This window comes from Sylvia atricapilla, chromosome 9 (genome assembly GCF_009819655.1).
Source record: "Sylvia atricapilla isolate bSylAtr1 chromosome 9, bSylAtr1.pri, whole genome shotgun sequence".
NCBI classification, from domain to species: Eukaryota; Metazoa; Chordata; class Aves; order Passeriformes; family Sylviidae; genus Sylvia; species Sylvia atricapilla.
In genome coordinates, this window is record NC_089148.1 from 17,708,244 (window position 1) to 17,726,694 (window position 18,451).

General features: G+C 38.0%; 1 protein-coding gene across 5 annotated transcripts in view; it reads left to right on the forward strand.

Moving 5' to 3' along the window:
* Positions 1 to 8,191: 8,191 nt before the first annotated feature.
* The window catches only part of ADGRL2 (adhesion G protein-coupled receptor L2), a 124,810-nt gene continuing 114,550 nt past the window's right edge, over positions 8,192 to 18,451 (forward strand). For all 5 annotated transcript variants that reach the window (XM_066325113.1, XM_066325115.1, XM_066325114.1 and 2 more), the window contains exon 1: positions 8,192 to 8,360. In XM_066325113.1, coding sequence (XP_066181210.1) covers positions 8,288 to 8,360 — 73 coding nt within the window. In that variant the 5' untranslated portion in view covers positions 8,192 to 8,287. The remainder of the gene's footprint in view (positions 8,361 to 18,451) is intronic.

The following is an 18,451-nucleotide window of genomic DNA, read 5'->3' on the forward strand; positions in this document are numbered from 1 at the left end:
TAGTAACAATGATTTATGAGTCACAGATTCAGTGCAGTGCGCCAAACACAGCAAAGATTACATCTTAGGTGCCACCATTGATTTTGATTCATATTTCACTGCACAATGATTAGGCCATGGTGTCACAGATGTTAATGTTAGAACAATATTCCTCCCTAAGTAAAGATCCGCCCAAACTACACTCAGTGCATGGTGTCTGCATCTATATGCCCACTGCTTCTGACTTTTTAAAATGGTAAATATTTTTCAGTTGCTTATAAAGAGTTGGTATCTCTCTGATAACAAAGGGTTTTGATAAATTTTTTTTAAATAACTGAAAATAATTTTGCGGCACACTCAAGCTTGTTCCTGAAGCTGGAACAATATAATTTATATTGAATACAGATCACTTAACATGATCATAAGTACAACTGATAGAAAATGGATGCTTTAAAATGAATGTTAAACCAGCAGCTTCATGAATTGTTTTGATAATATTCCTTGGCACGTGCCCAGGAAAGAAGTTTCCAGTGCAGTAGTTTCCAGGGAATTGGTGCTACCAAACTGAGGTTTGTGCTTGAATATCAAATGCCAAGGCTGCAGCACAGCCATCCCCTGAGAGGTGCAGTGTGTTGGGGATATACAGCCCCATCAACCTGGTTATAGCATGGATAAAAGTGCTGCACATGCATGATGAAAATGCGTTCTTGTCTGCTCTTGCCTGTAACTTGATTTTATTTTGGAAGTTAGTAATGCGTGGGTGTTTTGCTGGCTCTGTGCTGATCTATGGAGTTGTCTTACTTCAGTGTCTGCTGTGAAAGACAGAATCATAGAACAGTTTGGGTTGGAAGGGACCTTAAATTATCATCTAGTTCCAACCCCCCCTCCATGGCCAGGCACACCTGCTGCCAGACCAGGTTGCCCGAAGGCCCATCCAGCCTGGTTTTAAACATCCATTTCTGTGGATGTGGCTTTGGCAATCCTGTTCCAGTGCCTTACTATTCTCATAATGAATAGAAGCTTTCAAACATCTACTCTAGATTTACCCTCTTTCAGTTTTAAGCCATTCCCCCTTGTCCTTTCTCTGCAGACCCTTGTAAAAAGTCCCTTTCCAGTTCTCATGTGTCCCTTTAGGTACTAGAAAGGTACTAGAAGGTCTCCCTAGAACCTTCTCTTCTCCAGGCTGAGCAGCCCCAGCTCTCTCAGCCTGTCTGCATGGGAAAGGTACTCCAGCCCTCTAATCATCTTTGTGGCCTCCTCTGGACCTTCTCTAAAGGGTCCACATGATTCTTATCTTGGGGGCCCCAGAGCTGGATTCATCTCCCTGCCTAAGCCCAGGGCCTACTGGCCATAAAGCAGATCAGGTGTGTTGAAATCCTTGCAGTCAATTAGAGAGACACCATGTCACTTCACAGGTACCAACATGTCTGACCACAGTCCCAGGACTTAGTTCTTTTGTTTGTTTTGTTTTTCAGTCTCCTTCCACTTCAAACAAGTTCTCAGCTGTGAAAAACAGTGGAGGGAAAGAAAAAAAAAAAAAAAAAAAAAAAAAAAGATCAGCTAAGTGGCATAACAGCTTTGAGAAATACGGGCCTTTGCAAAGCCTTGTCAAGGCTGTCAACAAACAGTTTCCTGTCTTACAAGACTGCTGTGTCTTTGGTTGATGTCAGCTAGTGATTTTTTTTTTTCCAAGGGAAAGAAATGAGATCTTTAATATAAATAGATTATTTTGAGGATTTCTCTTCTCTGAGAAGTTTGAAAAGCCTTTGAATTTTCTTCAGCTGTTACAATTGCTTCTTTAGGTTTGTCATATGGTTCTCAGTGTTTTTGTAAATATACTCATTATTTTCTTGTTTATTTTTGATGTTCATAAAATCTGTCCTACATAGGTTTGAAAATGAGAGCTATTTGTTTTGCAGTTTAATGAAGAGAATGGCAAACAGCCTCAGACTATGCCTCTGGTGTCCAGAGTGATCAGCATATTTAACATGCTCAGCATGACACTAAGATATTACAGCCGATAACAGTTGTAATTGACTTACAGCATCCCTTTCCCTCCCCCCTTCTTCGGATGGTGGGGATTTATCTTTGAGTCCCCAGGAATCTGTAGTGGCAGAGAGGGCAGAAATGGTAGAAGGGCTTTACCTGCGCTGCTCATGTCGAGGTGGTCTCCTGTAGTGGCGTGGTGTCAATTCAGGTGAAATACAGGGAATTTGCAAAGAGGATTGAGTGACACCCTCTGTCCGCCCCCACCCCACCTTGATTCCGAGCATTTATCAAAGGCAAAAAGAAAAAGTCAGACTTGGCAAAGGAGAGTGCCTGGAGCCAAAAAAAGCCATTCTTATTAGCGCTAGCAAAGGTTTACTTTGCTGGCTTATTGAATGAAAACTCCCTTGAGTGTCCAGGCTTTATCCTGTGTTAACAAGGGGCAAAGCTGGCTTGTTGGGAATGGACCGCTGTGTAACTTGCCTGTAAAACACGAGAATGAGGCCAAGCTGAATTAGAGTGCTGATGAGAAAGGGGAATCTTTGTCTTTTCCTCTCAAATCCTATTTATTTTCTCCGTGAATGATTGTGGTAGACCACTGAGGTGCTGGGGACTGATGGACTAAATTGTGATGTTCCACTGGTAAAATAGTGTCAGTGTTTAGTGTCCTGTCTTGCATTGGTAGATTGGATATTTTGAGTGGTGTGTTACACTAAGAGCTGGGAACTCAGGCTGGGGTGGGTGTTTCTGGGGTCTTTGTTGATTTTAGGGTACGCATTTATTGCTCACTGTTTCAGGCATTCATCAGGCATGAGCATGTAACTTCAGAGCATGATGCAGCTGAATGCATTGAAGTAATTTTTTTGTAGCAAGATTGGATGACCTTGGTCAGGTCTTGTTCTTACTGTATTATTCCCTTCCCTCATACTGTATTCTTTCCATGTAACTTGGGAAGAAATGTTTTGGGTTAGAAATCCAATGTTCAAGGTGACAATTAAAAGGGACTCTTGAATACAGAAGTGTAGATAAGACTGCCTGCTACCTTTTGAGCATTAAATTGCTTTTAATGGAAAGGAAGTATTTGTTAGCTATTTTAGATGGATTAGAGTTAGCCTTTCCTTTCACCTTGCAATATGCAGCTGGTTTCATTGGAGCAGATCAGGCATTGGTTGTTTACCATAGGAAGTAGAAGGAGACTAACTAGATCAGCACTTGATTGTTGTCTTGATTGTTGTCAGGGTTTTTTTTTTTTGTAAGGTCTCATAGCTAAAAATCGTAACCAGATTTTCTACAATCTGGGACTGTAGCACTAATGTGGAGTTATTAATGTAAATCAATTTTTGAATAAGCATATTGAGAACTTAGGAATAACTCATGTTGAATGCATGTGAAGATATGTTGAAAACTAGAGCTGGATTTCACTGCAGATCTGTAGAAAATGGTAGCTCTTGGATCATAAACAGTATTAGTCTCATTGGAGTATTTTGCGGATGTGGCTTAGACAGTTTTACTAATCAGTCCTCACTAATTAAATTCTTGTGTTACAGATTATAGTAAGTTTAACTTTTTTTTTTTTTTTTAAATTGGGAAAGCCTCATGATGGGAAAGCACGTGGGCACATGATTTCTCAGGAGGCTAAGTTGTCTATTATATTGTATGAATATATATCTACTCACCCTTGCCTTCTCTTCCCCCTCCTTTCCTCTGCAGAATGGCTCATATATATTACAGAATTACTCAGTTTCATAAACTGGGTTATGAAAGGCAGTGGGGGTGCTGCCTGTGTGGCAAGGTAGGTCACACAGGATTTATAGGAAGGACTGCCTGGTTCTGCTCGTTCCTTGGCATGTGTGAGCTGTGCAGCTATGTCTGATGTTCCTTTCCTCCCTGTGCCTCATCATCTGTAAAGCTAGTATAAATCTTATTTCTGTAATAGGGATGTTAAAGCTTCACTGAGGTTGCAAGTGCTCTGTGGTGTTTCTAAAATGATTTGGAAAATTAAGCACTATAGTCTAAAATACATCAGCGTTACTCTGAATGACTTTTAGCTAAAGAAAAACATCCTTGCTTAGCTGGAAAGATCTCTGTGTTCTCCTTTGTCTTAATTGCCTGAAAAGCTGGATAGAACAGGAGGGAAAAGGCAGCTTTTGAGCATGCTGTGTCAGTTGTCCGGAAGCTCTTAAAAGACCCTTTTTTGGCTTTTGAAAATAAAACCTTGGGAAGGTTAAACAGAGTAGAGTTGGGATGCGGCAGTCCTTTAGAGGTCTTTCTCTTCAAAGATAAAAGTATTTCAAGGAGCATGCTTGGAGCAGCTTTCTCTTATCTCTGGGGTGCTCTTGAGCAGTGTTGCGGGGAGAGGGCTGGCCAGCAGTGGCATGTATTCTGCAGCGGTCGTGTTCCGTCTGCAAGGAGTTTCAGAAGCACAGAAGAACAAGGAGGCGAGGCGGGGGCACTGAGATATTGGGGACTTGGAGCACAGCTTCTGAATGCAGTATGAAGAGATGCCCAGTACCTTTGCAGTGTTACAGGTTTGAACATTAACATTTCTATTCCTGATCTAGCCTTCTTTAAGAGTGCATATGAGAAGAATCTTAACAAGGTGAACCACTCTACTTCCAGCAGGGGGTTGTGATTTTTTTTTTCCCTCTGGGAGATTGCAGTATGGCCCAGAGGTAGGGATTTAAGTTACAACTGAAATTTTCTGGGCAGCTTTTATTGCACTCTGAAATTCAAGCAAGATTTTGCTCTAGGGAGTTTCCTCTCTGCCCCACCCACAAGCTGAAGCAGTCAGCGATGCAGAGAAAAGGTTTATTAAGGTCTGAGGGGAAATAACTTATTTGCACAGGACAGCCACTCGCTGTGGTCTCCTTTTTCTGTTTACAAAGAAGTAACTTAATACATCTTTTCCTGCTTCTACTCGTTTGGTTTGGGATTTGTTGTTGTTGTTGTGAGATGCCACCGACAGTCTCTGTATCACTGATAGATGGATGGTCAGAAGGATGTGGCTGACAGCAATGTCTTTGACTAAAGTGCTCTCTGGCTCCAGCTCATGTCTGGATGCCTTTCTCAGGTTTAGCTTTTGTTATGCTGATGAATGGTTGGAACTGCACCTTCTTTTACTTGGAGCCACACAGAGATTCTCAAATACAGAGGCTCCATTAAATTTTTTTTGCTGTGAACATGTTAGCTTATTCAAAAGAAAAGAAGCAAAGCCAAACCCTATTGCATCAGTTTTCAAACAGTTTCATTTTTTCCTTGGGTTTTTAGATAAACATGTGTTACCAGTAATCTAGTAGGGGCTGGTTAGTTTATTTTTAATTCATTTTGCCACAGCACACTGAGTTAAATTCTGTGTCTGTAGGCTACAGCAATCTAAAGAGAACACTATATTGCACAAAACACTTAAAATTGTTTTTTAAAGTGCTCACAATTTCGTCTCAATTGAATAGTTTCTGCTGGTTTTGGTGTTACAAAGGCATCAATATATTTTCAGAAACTGTAGGTCCTTATAAAAGTTACTAAGTCAGTTTAGAAGGTCAAGAACTCTTACTCAATTGAAAAAAATTAAAGGTGAAGCGTTTGGCATACATTTTGCAACTATTTCCTTGGGAGATGTTAGGTCTTACTGCAAGTGATGCTTTGATTATTGGTTTTATTTTTGACATAACTCTTTCCTCTCCCCTCCAATTTAAAAAGGCCTACAAGGAAATGATGACTTTGAGGATGATAAAGCACAGGGATGTCACTGTCCAGTTGATGCTGAAGAAAGGTATCTCAAAACCTGTGAGTGCAGTGATATGTTATAGAAATAATAATAAAACTTGAGTCTCAGGAGTTCCAAATCTTCTGGACAGACTGGGAGCAATCAGAAAGCTGATTCAATTTCACTTTTAGCCATTATTATTCATCATCTATTCTCTTGGATTATTGCTGATTGCTTACTGAAATTACACTGATTAGTCTGTAGTGTGTGTGAAATAGTTTTACGATTTTTCCTTTGGGTGCTACAGGTGAAATATTAATCCAAACTCTTCCCAAGCTTCTAGCTGAACTATCTCCAGGGTTTCTTTTTGGAGATCATGGTGGCAATTTTTTCTTCTTAACTCAGCAGGAGCTCCTTTGCAATTTTAATTTCTGCTGAATGCAGTGCATCCTTTGTGGACTTTGCAGACTAGTAAAAGATCCAGAGCAGGAATGTGACTGTCTCTTCATAACCACTTCGGGGTTGTCCTGTGTCACCATCTAAATTTAGGTCACACCTTGTACCTCAGGGCAAGTGAGTGCATGCCAGGGAGAGCCACGCTCTGCCCGTCCTGCGCTTGGTTTGCTGTTGCCTGCTTCTTGTTGAAATATGTGGGAGAAAAAAGTGCCTGTGACTGAAGAGCACCTGTCTATAGTTGGAAATTGAAAAAAAAGGGTTTGTTTTTATGTATCAATAAACATAAAATCATATGGCCACAGATGTCAGTTTTTATTTCCCTGTGTAAGGAATTGCAAGCATATTTGTGTTGTGAGAGGGATGTCTCCAGTTCTCTTAAAGAGGAGCCAAGTAAAGAAACCTGCTTGGCTATTTAATAATCTCCACAGGTACACTGCCTTCATTGATACCCAGAGAAATTGTTCCATAATGTTTTCTGTTAATTCCCATCTTTCTCTCCTTGTGTGAAAAAAGTGAGTGTCAGTCTTATTGCTGTTTGTGTGCTCAGGAACAAACTTTATAATTGCTTATGATTAACGTTGACTAATATACACTTTCTACTTCTAAAAATTATCAACTTTTCATAGAATTTCTGTATCTGGCATTTTGGGCTCTTCATCCTTTCCGCTTCTCCTTGCCTAAAGGGTGAAAGTATTTTTAAAGCCCTTAACATGCTCTAGGACTCATAAGAATCAGAAGTGGCCCTTAGATCCTGCCACTTAAATTTTTACACAGTCATTGTTACACGGTTTTAAAGTAACATTACTTTCAGATATCTCAGCAATACATCATGCAGTCCTGTCGTTCGTCCTGGAAAGGCCAAGCCAATGTGACACTGGGCTCAGCCCTCTGCATCTATGATGGCTGCAGTGTTCAGTGTTTCACATATCTGTAATATGTAGAGCCAGCTTTCTACTTAAAAATAATCTGTTCTTCTATGGATGTTAATTTTTCTCTAGCTTCCCAAACTCTAATGGTCGGGGCTGAAGCATGACCTAGCTTCACACAGTGAGATATGGAAGAGGATGTGTGTAGTTACTCAGCTGGCTGGTGAGAGAATAGAGTCATTAGCAAAAGGGAGCACTCTGCTGTCAAATCTTCTACCACAGCTACTGCACTCTATCACTGTAATTATATTTTTCAAATGCAAATGATAGCTTTAAGAATTCTTCCTTTGGTACATCGTTTACAGGAGTAGTTCAGTCCCTGTTTCTCAGTAGGAGACAAATCTTGTCCGAGGCTAAGGACAGGAGAAGGTCTCATCCATTGTTTATTTCCTTTTCTCTGAAGATGTTTATTATGTAGAAATACAGCTAACTGTGCAGTCATATGAAGAGGCTGCCTCACCAGGCAGGGTATTTTGGCAGCGAAGCAGCTGTTACTGCCTCTCTCATCCAAGGAGAGCAATCTTTGTGTAGCATGAAGGGAATGCCTGAACCATGGCAAGGGAGCACGTTCAGGAGACCTGCTCAGCCTTCCCACTGAGAGGAGTTGCTGTGTTGTTCTCAGTCACCTCAAGTTTCAAATCCCCAAGAAATATGGTAGTGCCCTAGAATTAATTTTACTGTGGTTCTTTGAGATAGAGAAATGCAGGTTGTGTCAGATTTGTGGAGTCAGAAAAGCTTAGCCAACTCATCTACAGGTCCAGTTTCTAATATCCGGTGCAAATGTTCTCCTGTTGGTTTTGGTTTTTTTGGTTGTTTTTTTTTGTTTGTTTGTTTGGGTTTTTTTGTTTGTTTTTTTTTTGTTTTTTTTTGGTGTGTTTAGTGCAAATGCATCAACACAAGTCATGCTTTCAACTTTAACATGTAGCATTATTTGGCGTTGTGCTTGGCGATCATTGACCTTGAGATATTGCATCCCAAAACCCTGCCGAATTCCCAGCTACAGTGCAGGTGTACTCTCAGTTTTTACTAAAAATTTCTGTCTTCATATGAAGTAAAATTTGTTGATCCAAATTATTGGTGTTCAGGTACTGACAGATTTTTTTTTCTCCTTTTCTTCCAAATCCTCTGCTATTCCAGGTATGAAGATGAATAATGCAGACCACTGGTTTCGATGATGCTGGGCTTTTATAACTGGATTCGTTAAGGAATACAAAGAAAATTCTTACAGGGATCAATAATGGTGTCTTCTGGCTGCAGAATGCGAAGTTTTTGGTTTCTGCTCATTATCAGCTTCCTGCAGTGTACTGAAGGTAAGCCTTAGTTTATTTTTTGCTTGGGTTTGCTGATGAGTTAAATGGACTGTACAATTAATTTCTGTTAGATAACTTGAAGTTTGAGGATGAGAAATGAAATGTATCTGTAGCATATTCTAGGTTTAATTTGTAAGACTCAATTTGTCCCTTTTCAAAGAAGAAAAGAAGAAAATAGGGGGTTTTAGGTTTGATAGTGTTATGTGTTGAAATTGAAAGGCAATCTTCAGGCAAGGGAAGTATTAATAGCCTTGACTGGTAGGTGTCTTATTTTGGGATTCTTCCTGTTTATCCTTTCTTTTCTATTCTCATTGCACAACCATTTAGAAGAAATGTATGGATATGTTAAATGTGATATAAAACAACTAAATGAAATACTCATTTTACTTTTCTAATTTGGCTCTCTGAAAACGAAATGGCAAATACTTCATTAATATTAGTGCTATGCAAGTTAAATTTCAGGAAATAAAACTCGAAGTTCATACAGAAATAGCATCTACTTGAAAATATTTTTGCTTATTTTAGAAAAAGGAAGAATACTTCACTGCTATCAAATGTATTTAAAATAGCTGTTAGATTAAAGAGATGAGGAAGGAAAAAGATTTTTTAAAGAAGATGCATTGTCTATTCTTGATCTGTTTTTTTTTCATAAACTATACTTCATCCAGTTAGTCTGTCTCCACAGCTGTTCTTCTGGCCCTTTCAGTAAACAGGAAGACAAATGAATGAAAAGGAAAACATGACTTATGAATTCTTAATTAAAAATATTCATATAGAATTTGAGGCTATTTTTGGGTGTAAGCATTTTGATTGAGTCGATTGCAGGTGAAAAGATTAGTTTAGTAATAAAACAGCATCTCCATGCCATCTCACATTATTCAATAATTGATGTATATAGACTAGATAATATATAGACTTCCTTGCTGCATCTTTGTCATGATCTAACCAGTTTTTAAAACAAATATGCACCTTACTCTGTCGAAATTCCTTGAATTTTAAGGCCAGATTTTTAGAAATCCTTCTGAAAAGCTACTCTGCCTCCCTGTCTCTTTTTTCCTGAATTTGTATAAGTAAAAAGTAACTATTATATAAATAAAAAGTCCCTAAAAATGACAAAACGCAAGATTAAAAATTCAAATATTTTATGCAGGCTTCCACGCTCACTGTGTAATTTCGTAAGCTTCCTTTCTAGACTTGCAGAGCTCGGGTTGTGCTGACAGACGAGCTTTGCTGAGATAGGTTTTTCCTCTTCATGTGTGAACATACACATCTCTCAGGGAGCGTGTCCTCGGAGCCTTCACAGCAGTGTCTGAGCTTGGGGAAGTCTCATTTCACTGAAATAGCTCCCACTGTCAGTTTGCCATCCCTCCCCTCCTTCAGTGTTGCCAGGATGTGGTAGAACCCTGGTGCTTCCCAGTGCAGATCTCGGATGGTTTCATCCCTGGTGGGACTCCTCATCCAGGAGCTGCTGCACTCGCTGCCCCTCCGTGTCTGTCCCAGCTGTGGACCTGGCTCTTAATCTTACCTGTACAGGAAAGGAAGGGGAAATGCTTTCCAGCCTCTTTCATAGGTAAGAAAAGTAAATGTGGATTAGAAGGTTGGAGTTAAAAACTTTATGACTGGCTGGTTTGGTAATAACTGGTGCTAATTATAAATGCACTTACATTGCAGAAGTAGTTGCACTAGGTGAAACCTAATGTATAGAAAGTTGACACATTTATCTATGGGTTTTTTTCTGAAGTTTTGAAACACTAAGAATTTGTTGTTATTATTATTATTATTATTATTATCATTATTATCATTATTATCATTATTATCATTATTATTATTATTGCAATTGTTTCAAATTTCTCTTCTTAATGTATTTTACAAACATTCAGGTACTTGCAGTTTAATACTGTGTGATGGTTGAAAACATTTGAAAGCAGAAAGGAAAAACAGAGAAACAGCTTTATGTGGTTTGGTTACAGTTGCAAACTGCAGGCTGTAAATCTTTTAAAATCTTTTAAAATATTTTATCTGCTGAGTTTGGAAGGGAAAAAGTCAACTGAGAACTTCTGCAGACTGAATTTTTGCCATTTGCAGAAAGTTAATTTTCATTGTCATCTGTAATATTTCAAGTTCATTTTGTTCTGTCCCTGTTTTTCTTGCTTTTAGTAGCCAGTAGCAATCTTTTGATGCTTCCGTTGTGAATTTACTTTTTTAAAGTCTATACAAGAGCTGCTTTTTCAGCTAAAAGAAACAGGGAAGGAAATTGGGAGCAGATAACACAATCATACCAAATTAATTGTAAATTCTTAAAATAAATGAAATACTGTGGCTCTGTATACTGCAAATGAATATTAATATAGAGTTGGCTTCCAGCCACAGAAGAAAAATGAATACTGCATTATTACACTTTCTCACAAAATTACATTGCCTTCTGCTTCAGTAATAAGAGATGCCAAGTATAACATGCTTTAGTAGCACTTCATGCCTGGAAGTACGAACATGAACAAAGGTTAAAATAAGAGCATCTAACTTTTGCTTAGAAATAAGAAAATCTTTAATTCCACTGCTTGGAGTGTAGGGTTTTGTATAGAAATCTGATGTGTACATGAAGGTTGTTGCAGTTACTGGGGGAGATAAAACCTGGCTGAATTCCCTGCTGTTACGTTTTAATGTTTCTGTGCAGTTTAATGGGAGGGGGGGCTGGGGAATGATCCTAGATGTGGACAAGTGATTCATTTATTCATATAATGAAACATTTTCCAATCAAGAAAAGGCTTTATTACTCTCACAGGGAACTTTAACTCACCAGGGAATTAGCAAGCAGGCACAGTTATACGAAGGCTGTAATTTTCTTTTAGCGTTGCCTATCCAAACAGGAATCGTATCTTGAGATAAGGTCTTGGTTTTGCTTTTCTTTTTTTCCTGGCTATGCAGTCTAGATAGGATAGCTTTTGAAACAATTCTTTCCTTCAGGTGAAATGCACCTGGAACAGACAAGTGCTGACAGCTGGACAGTAAAACCACACTGAATTATGATACAGTGCTGGTACCTCTGATCAACAGCAAGTCGATATTGTTGTGTTCATCGTTACTGCCATCAACAGCAAGCAGTGCAGCCCTAAATGAGGAAGAGAGAAGGCTGGAAGAAGGAATGAAAAGCTCAGATCATGAGCTGAAGTATTATTAATCTCATTTCTGAAGGTTATTTTTCTGTCCCTTTTTGTAGCACGTTCTACATAGGCACGTCTTTCAAACTACAGTTCTATTGCAAAAGGCAGAATAAAGGGACTACCTTGGGAAGCAGTTTGGCTCAGCCTTGGGCAGGTGGCCCTGTGTGGCCTGGCCTGGGGACTTGGGGCAGAGCAGAGCTCCCTCTGCACTGTGCCAGAGCCCATGTCTATCCAACGTCCTTATCTGTCCCACCCCCTGTCTGTCCCACACCATCAGGAGAGCCTTCCTGCTCAGTCCCATGCAGTTGAGTCCCACACCTTTACTTACCTGTTTCCTACAAACTCTAGGAAGTTAATTACTTTTGACACCATCTCATTTTTTTCCCCTCATTTCCCCCCCTTCCTAATTAGGTGAAATCATCTAACAAGTTAAAAATTATCCGAGAAAATACAGAAAGCCAGAGAGTGAGATCACACGTCTTGTTTCCATAGCAAAGCAGAGTAAAAACCATATTATACATATTATTGGTTTCTCTTCAAGCAAGTTAGGACAGATACACTAATATGCATATAAAAAAAGATGTCAGAGCTAAGCATTCTGGTGAAGATTGGTTTTTGGACAGTGCCGGTTTCGGTACTTTAAGCTTTATCTTGCTTACAAAGTCCACCTTTTTGACTAGCTTTTGATGCTGCTTGTTTTTATTCGCTTCTGCTGCTTGAAAAGCACAAGTGCCTTGGAAGCACTGAAATAATTTTCTTTGCTAAAACTCTATTTTAACCAAGGTTTAATACAATTTAAATCCATTTTATTATGAATTATTATCTATGCTTTGTCCAAAGGAAGAAGCAGCATGCTTTCATATCTATTTAATTTTGTTTTCCTAAATGGAATTAATGTTATTTAAAGAAAACCAGCTTGTCTTTGCTTCTGAATGTTTGCTTTAATGATCATTACACTGAAAAGGATATATTCCTCTAAATTCCAGTTATGCCAGCCAAAGAGCTGAGTGCTGAATTGGAAGCAGTTCTAAGTGCATATTCAATGTTAGTGCATTTACTAAAGAAAATGCTAAATACAGATAATGTACTTTGGGCCACTACAAAGATATTTGCTATTTTAGTGTATTACTTCAGCACTTCAGCTTCGTGTCAAACCACTCAGACATGGAGTGTCTAAGGCACATAGCACAGGTACTGAACAAACTGTAAAAGCACATCAGCTTTCCTACATGCTTACTAGGAGTATTAGTAGGACTTCGCCCAGGATAATAATTATAAAAAACTCGTACCATGGACTTGAGTAGAAATCAACTTCTGTTAATTAGTGGATTTAGGTTCTGCAAAGAGTGAAATCCATTACAGAGTCATACCAGAGCAAATAGGAGCACTGATTTAATTTCTAGCCATGGAATTTATCACAGTGAGGTCTCTGTCAGGCACCCAGTTAGTAGGAACCACGTGGTGTACAGAGGTTGCAAAGCATCCACAAGAACACCCAGCATGTTAAGGCCACACCACAATTTCCCACCCTTTGGAGGATCACTTACTAATTAGCTTAATGCTATCTTCATTTATATCATGTATACCTGATATGATATATGGTATATATCATATATCATATATATGATCTGATATATGGTTCTTTGGCAAATATATTTTTTCTTAATTGATTAATGCAGATTATGCAGAATTTTTCTGAAGAAAGCAGCTGCTGCTCTGGATCCTGTTTTCTGTCCTGAAAGATCATGTCACTTTTCAGTGGGACTTTCTGGTGCATACTTATCTGGGACATCTCTCTCTTCTTTTCTGGAGGAGGCCCAACATATCTTCTAAAAAGAAAATTGATCTAAACAGCAAGACCAAACTTCTTCTTAAAGAAGAATGTCTGTTAAGCTTTTCAACTGCATTTCCAGGAAAAAGAGACTGACAAACTGCCCAGAAACTTTAACATGCTGGCAGTGAATAACCTTTTGTATACTCCCAGAGTAGTGAGGTCTGCAGGATTCTATGCTGTAACATTACATTTCTGAAACCAAAGCAAAACCACCAGTATTTCAAAATGTGGAAGAACCATGTAAAAGGATTCAGGAAGAACCATTTGAAATACTGTGCTTAAATTTAAATGAAAATTTGCTAGGAAGTATTAATGTAGGAGTCTTACAATTTAAGCAAAGAAAAATGTTTAAATGCATAATTACTATGAGATGAGTAATAATATTACTATTTTGATATACTGACTTCTCAGTTACTGAAAAACATTCTCCTTTTTGAGGGGAGATTTTGCATATTCTTGGGCTCTGTGCTCAGAAGAAAAAAACCCTGTAGTGTGTAAAATGGTAGAAGTGCAGTGTGTTGTGCTAAGGGCAGATGCTGTCTTTTTAGAGCCCTCTAAGCTGCTACTGGAGTTTACTGTCTTTAGTTGCTGTAACCTTGGTGGGTCTCAGTGTGTGAGGTGAGCTGTGCTTATGACCAGTGCAATGAGAGGGGGTTTATTTAACCTTCAGCTGACCTGCACTGACAGCATTGCCTAAGGGGCTTTTCTTTTGTAAAATGTGAATCTGGGAATACTTTAGATTAGTTTATGATAAAGGGGCCTTTGCAGGACTATGGTAGCAGAATTTGGACATGTCTTTTAAAAATCAAACAGGCTTTATTAGTATTCTATTACTAAATATGGGAAAACATATAACTTATTTTTTACTGACTTGCATTTTAATAATCTTTAATTATTTTCATTTTTGTTTTTTGTAATGTGGAAGAATGCTGCTTATCTTAGTAACAAGGCTTTTTATATAGATTTAACATTGTTTAATGTTGCACTTTCAGGTCAAAGTATAAAATGTAAGTATAAGTGCCTGAAGCATCTGACAATCAATGAATGCTTCAGCACTGGCTTTCTTATTGCATTTAGTGTTCTTATGATCAGATTATAAAAATTATCATAAAGTATAATGATTTTAGATTTAATATTTGTTGCCAAGTTCTAGAAGCACATAATGGGTTTTATATTTGCAAGTAGATCCATTGATGCTCATGGTCCACCTCTGTGAGTAAATGGCACAGAAAGTAATAGTCTGTGCTAATTGTATATTGCATGGATGGATGTCTTGATAGCAGGAAGCATATGTAGGAAGTGGGCACAACAGAAAAACTACTTACACAAACAGCTCTAAAATATGTTTCATGTATGTGCCCACTTCCATGTTTGTGCTAGCGTTCCAAGTTGTGTCACATGAGGAAGAGGAGATAAAACTATTCACAGAGAGAAATTCTTGGTTTCTCCATCCGTACTCTGGGTGTAAAGGCACTTAACAGTATAGGAGCTCCTAACAATGGCAAAGACACACTTAAAAATTGTCTGACCTTTTGCAATGGTTAACTAGTGTCAGTTTTGTTCATCAATTTTGTTTTTGTAGAAGAATATTTACAGTTGCTCCTTTTGATCTTTTGTTTGGTTGTTTATTATGTTTGTGTTGATATTTTAAATGAAACTCAGGAATGCTGGATACTTTTCCAATCATTCTTTTTTTTTTTTCCAGGAATACTAATTTTTTTATGTTTTTAACACAGGACATATTTTCTATGTGTGCCTCTGTAGATGAGCTATACCTCAAATCCACAGATATAGTATGGTAAATTGAATATGCAGTTCTTTTTGATAGTAGGAGCTGAAAAAATCCTTTTGTGTGTGAGGTGTTCCAAATTTCTGCCATTCCCAAAAGACTCTCAAACTACTCCTTTGGCTTTCAAAACCCAACTGTGCTAAAGCTCTGTGTGTTTCTATAATCTCTACCTCCTTGCTTCATTTGAAGTATAAAGAAATGGAGCTGAATGAATGTTAGCTCTGCTTATGGCTCCTTCTTTCAGTCATGGAGACAATTCATCCACGTCCCAGTGACATTAAGGTAACCCCTGTAAGTGTACATGACGGTGTTGGCAGTGGTAGAGGAGATTCCCTGGTTGTTCCTTCTGAGCCTGGAACAGTCCAGGTGGTTGTGAATGTTTGATTCTTTTTGTTTTCTCAATTTATCCTAGTGTAATAATCCTGATGTTTTCTCGGTGTATAAAAGATGTGTGGGGGAGACTAGTTGGGAAGCAAAATGAATTTTTTTTCATCTGTTGCCTGAGCAACCCATACATGTGAGAAGCCCAGGGGGACCACATAACTTTCAGTTGTTGGATACAGCACTCAGCGAGTTTTATGAGGGATCCTGACGATGGAAGGAAGGCTGGCTTTTGTGTTCTCCCTTGTCGGGGATCTTGATGTCTCTCTCAGGAGTTAGGTAGTTTTGTTCTCTTCCAGCAGAAAGTACAATTAATGCAAGGTGCTGTTGGAGCAATTTTCTTGTTAAATTTGAATTAGGTAATTCGTTTAGGAAACCTGAGAGGAAGTTGACACTGAAACCAGATTCGCCTGTGTGCTGCACTTTCAGTTGGAAAAGCAATGGGAAATGTTTGCCTTTAACAGGCTTCAGTGCCGTTCCATATCGCTTCTGTTTTAGCCATCTTTTGAATGAGCTTCAGTCAGGTTTTCCTGTTTGCCGCTGATCCTATGCCTGTGACTGGATCTGCCTTCCGCTGTAGTTCTCCCATGGAGCCACCCTGGTTCATTTCCTTAGGTTTGTGAATTGCCTCTAACTGCAAAATGTTACTTTAAGAATTAAGTTGCTATTTATTCTGCAACGTTGTAACATTTGCCGCTGAGAGTCTATTGGAAAAGTCTGGGTTTCTGGCTGAGGACTGATCATGCTTTTTAGTGGCTTAAGATAAATATGCTTTTAGTAAACAAAACTGAACAGTTTGTTGCTTATGCTTTTGCATCATTTAATTTGCAACAGATGAAACTGGCATGCATGAAGAGTGAAGCATGGAAAGTACTAGAGGGCAAACGGGTGGTTTGTGATGTGGATTATTACCCATAAAGATGGATAGGGTCCACAAAACATCACTTCATGTATTAATGCACCAGCTGGGAAAAAAAAAAAAAAATCTATCAGCATACTATATCATGCATAAACTGATTGGTTTAGGCCTTCAATTCAAATACTGCTCAGTAATCTTCCCTATCTTTATGCAAGTCTGAAGATCTAAATATGTATATAGATCTTCCTATATATAAAAAGTACGTGTACATTTTTAAAAACTCACAATACGAGAGGCTGGAAGTCATCCATGTGTAAACTGTCTTGAAGGATTTATGATACAGTGTTTTGTTCGGCAGTGTGAACTGAGTGCCCACAGAAAAACAGTCAGAAATACATCTAACCAGCAGTCTTTCCTTTACTGGTTACAAAGTCATCTATTAATGTAGCAATTATTTAATGCTTCATATGTAACAATATAACAACTATTTTGCAGTACAAATTATTTCAAATTTCACGCTGATAAATCAGCAGAATCCTGACTCAGTCCTGAGAACAATTCCTGTTATGATATTTAGTCTTATCTCTTTGATGCATTATTTTCTAGCTCTTAGGATATGTTGTGGATCCATTTAAACTGAATTTCGAAATGTGTCGCCTTCTTTTTACACAAAAGGTTTTTTGAAGTATGAAGTGAGACTTCTGAATATTTGCTGTTAAAAATTTGTCATCATGTTAATATTATTTGTAACAGACTCAGTGATTCTGACTTTATTTATCTCAGAGCCTCATCTGTCTTGATTCTTTTATTCCCTTTTTTTATATGGCTGATTAAAAATAAAATATACAAATCTAGTGACAATAGCTGGGAAAAACTAGTAAAGAAAATCTTTGGTCAAGGTATGAATGATTATGACATACTCAGAATTATTTCTCTTGATCCTCTTTCCATCTGGAGTAAGGGATAAGGTTGTAACAGGAAAAAAACAAGGTGCATTTAGAAGCGTTCAAGGATGTTAAGCAACAATAAAACTCTGTAACCATTTAAATGACAGCAGCTGACTATTTGAATTAACTTTGTGTTTGGCTTAATTTTGGGTCCTAATTATTCCTAACTTACGTGAGTAGATTTCAATTATACAATACTGCAGGGATTTGTAGCTAAGGCAACTAAAGGAATCATTTTACATAAAGTACTTTTGTTCAACTGATTAGGCAGGTAAAAATGGAATGATAGAAAATGGGAACTCTTGTTTGATAAGGGCCAGTGAATTGTTACCAATGGCACTATGAAGAAATAACACAAGGAAATTTAATTAATTGAAGATTTTGAGAATTTAATTGAAGATTTTGAGAATTTAATTTAAGATTTTGCGAATTTTTGGCAACATGTTTATATCTAGATAGCGTGGTGTTAGTTAACTGCTCACAAGCAGTTGTCTGGAGTATTAACAATATCTCAGTAGTAAAAAGACAGTGTGTATTTTTGTGGTACCTTGGTTTTGCCTGCATGGATATTTCTAGAAGCTTGATAACTAAAAAGTTTGTTCACAGAAGGACTTTTTAGTATGTATTTATTTATACCAGTTAAGCATTTAAATAGGCAAAAGATGCTATCTTCATTGTGTGATAGTTCATGTTTTAGACATAGAATAATTTTTAGACATGCAATTCATCTCCAACATCCCACTTATTTAGAATTACTGTTCCATGAAAATAGTTCTCAATTATGCTACATTCTTAAGATAACCTGAGGGAATTAAAAGTGAAGGAGACATTGGAATAAAAGCCTCTGGAACCAATTCCCATTTTAATGCCCACACACATATATAGCCTTCATTGGGAATTAATTTTTCAACAAATTACCTGCATAGTTAGAGCTTAAACCTGGGTAGTTTTATGCCTATATAGATAGATATAGATATAAAAATATATATTTTGACAGTGTGAACACATAATCTCAGTTAAAATTTCCTTTTTATTCCTTGAGCATTTATAAAGTCATGCCTCCTAAATTAGATCTGCAGCATAAGTAGGTGTCTCCTTTTGATAATAGTAGACTAACTTC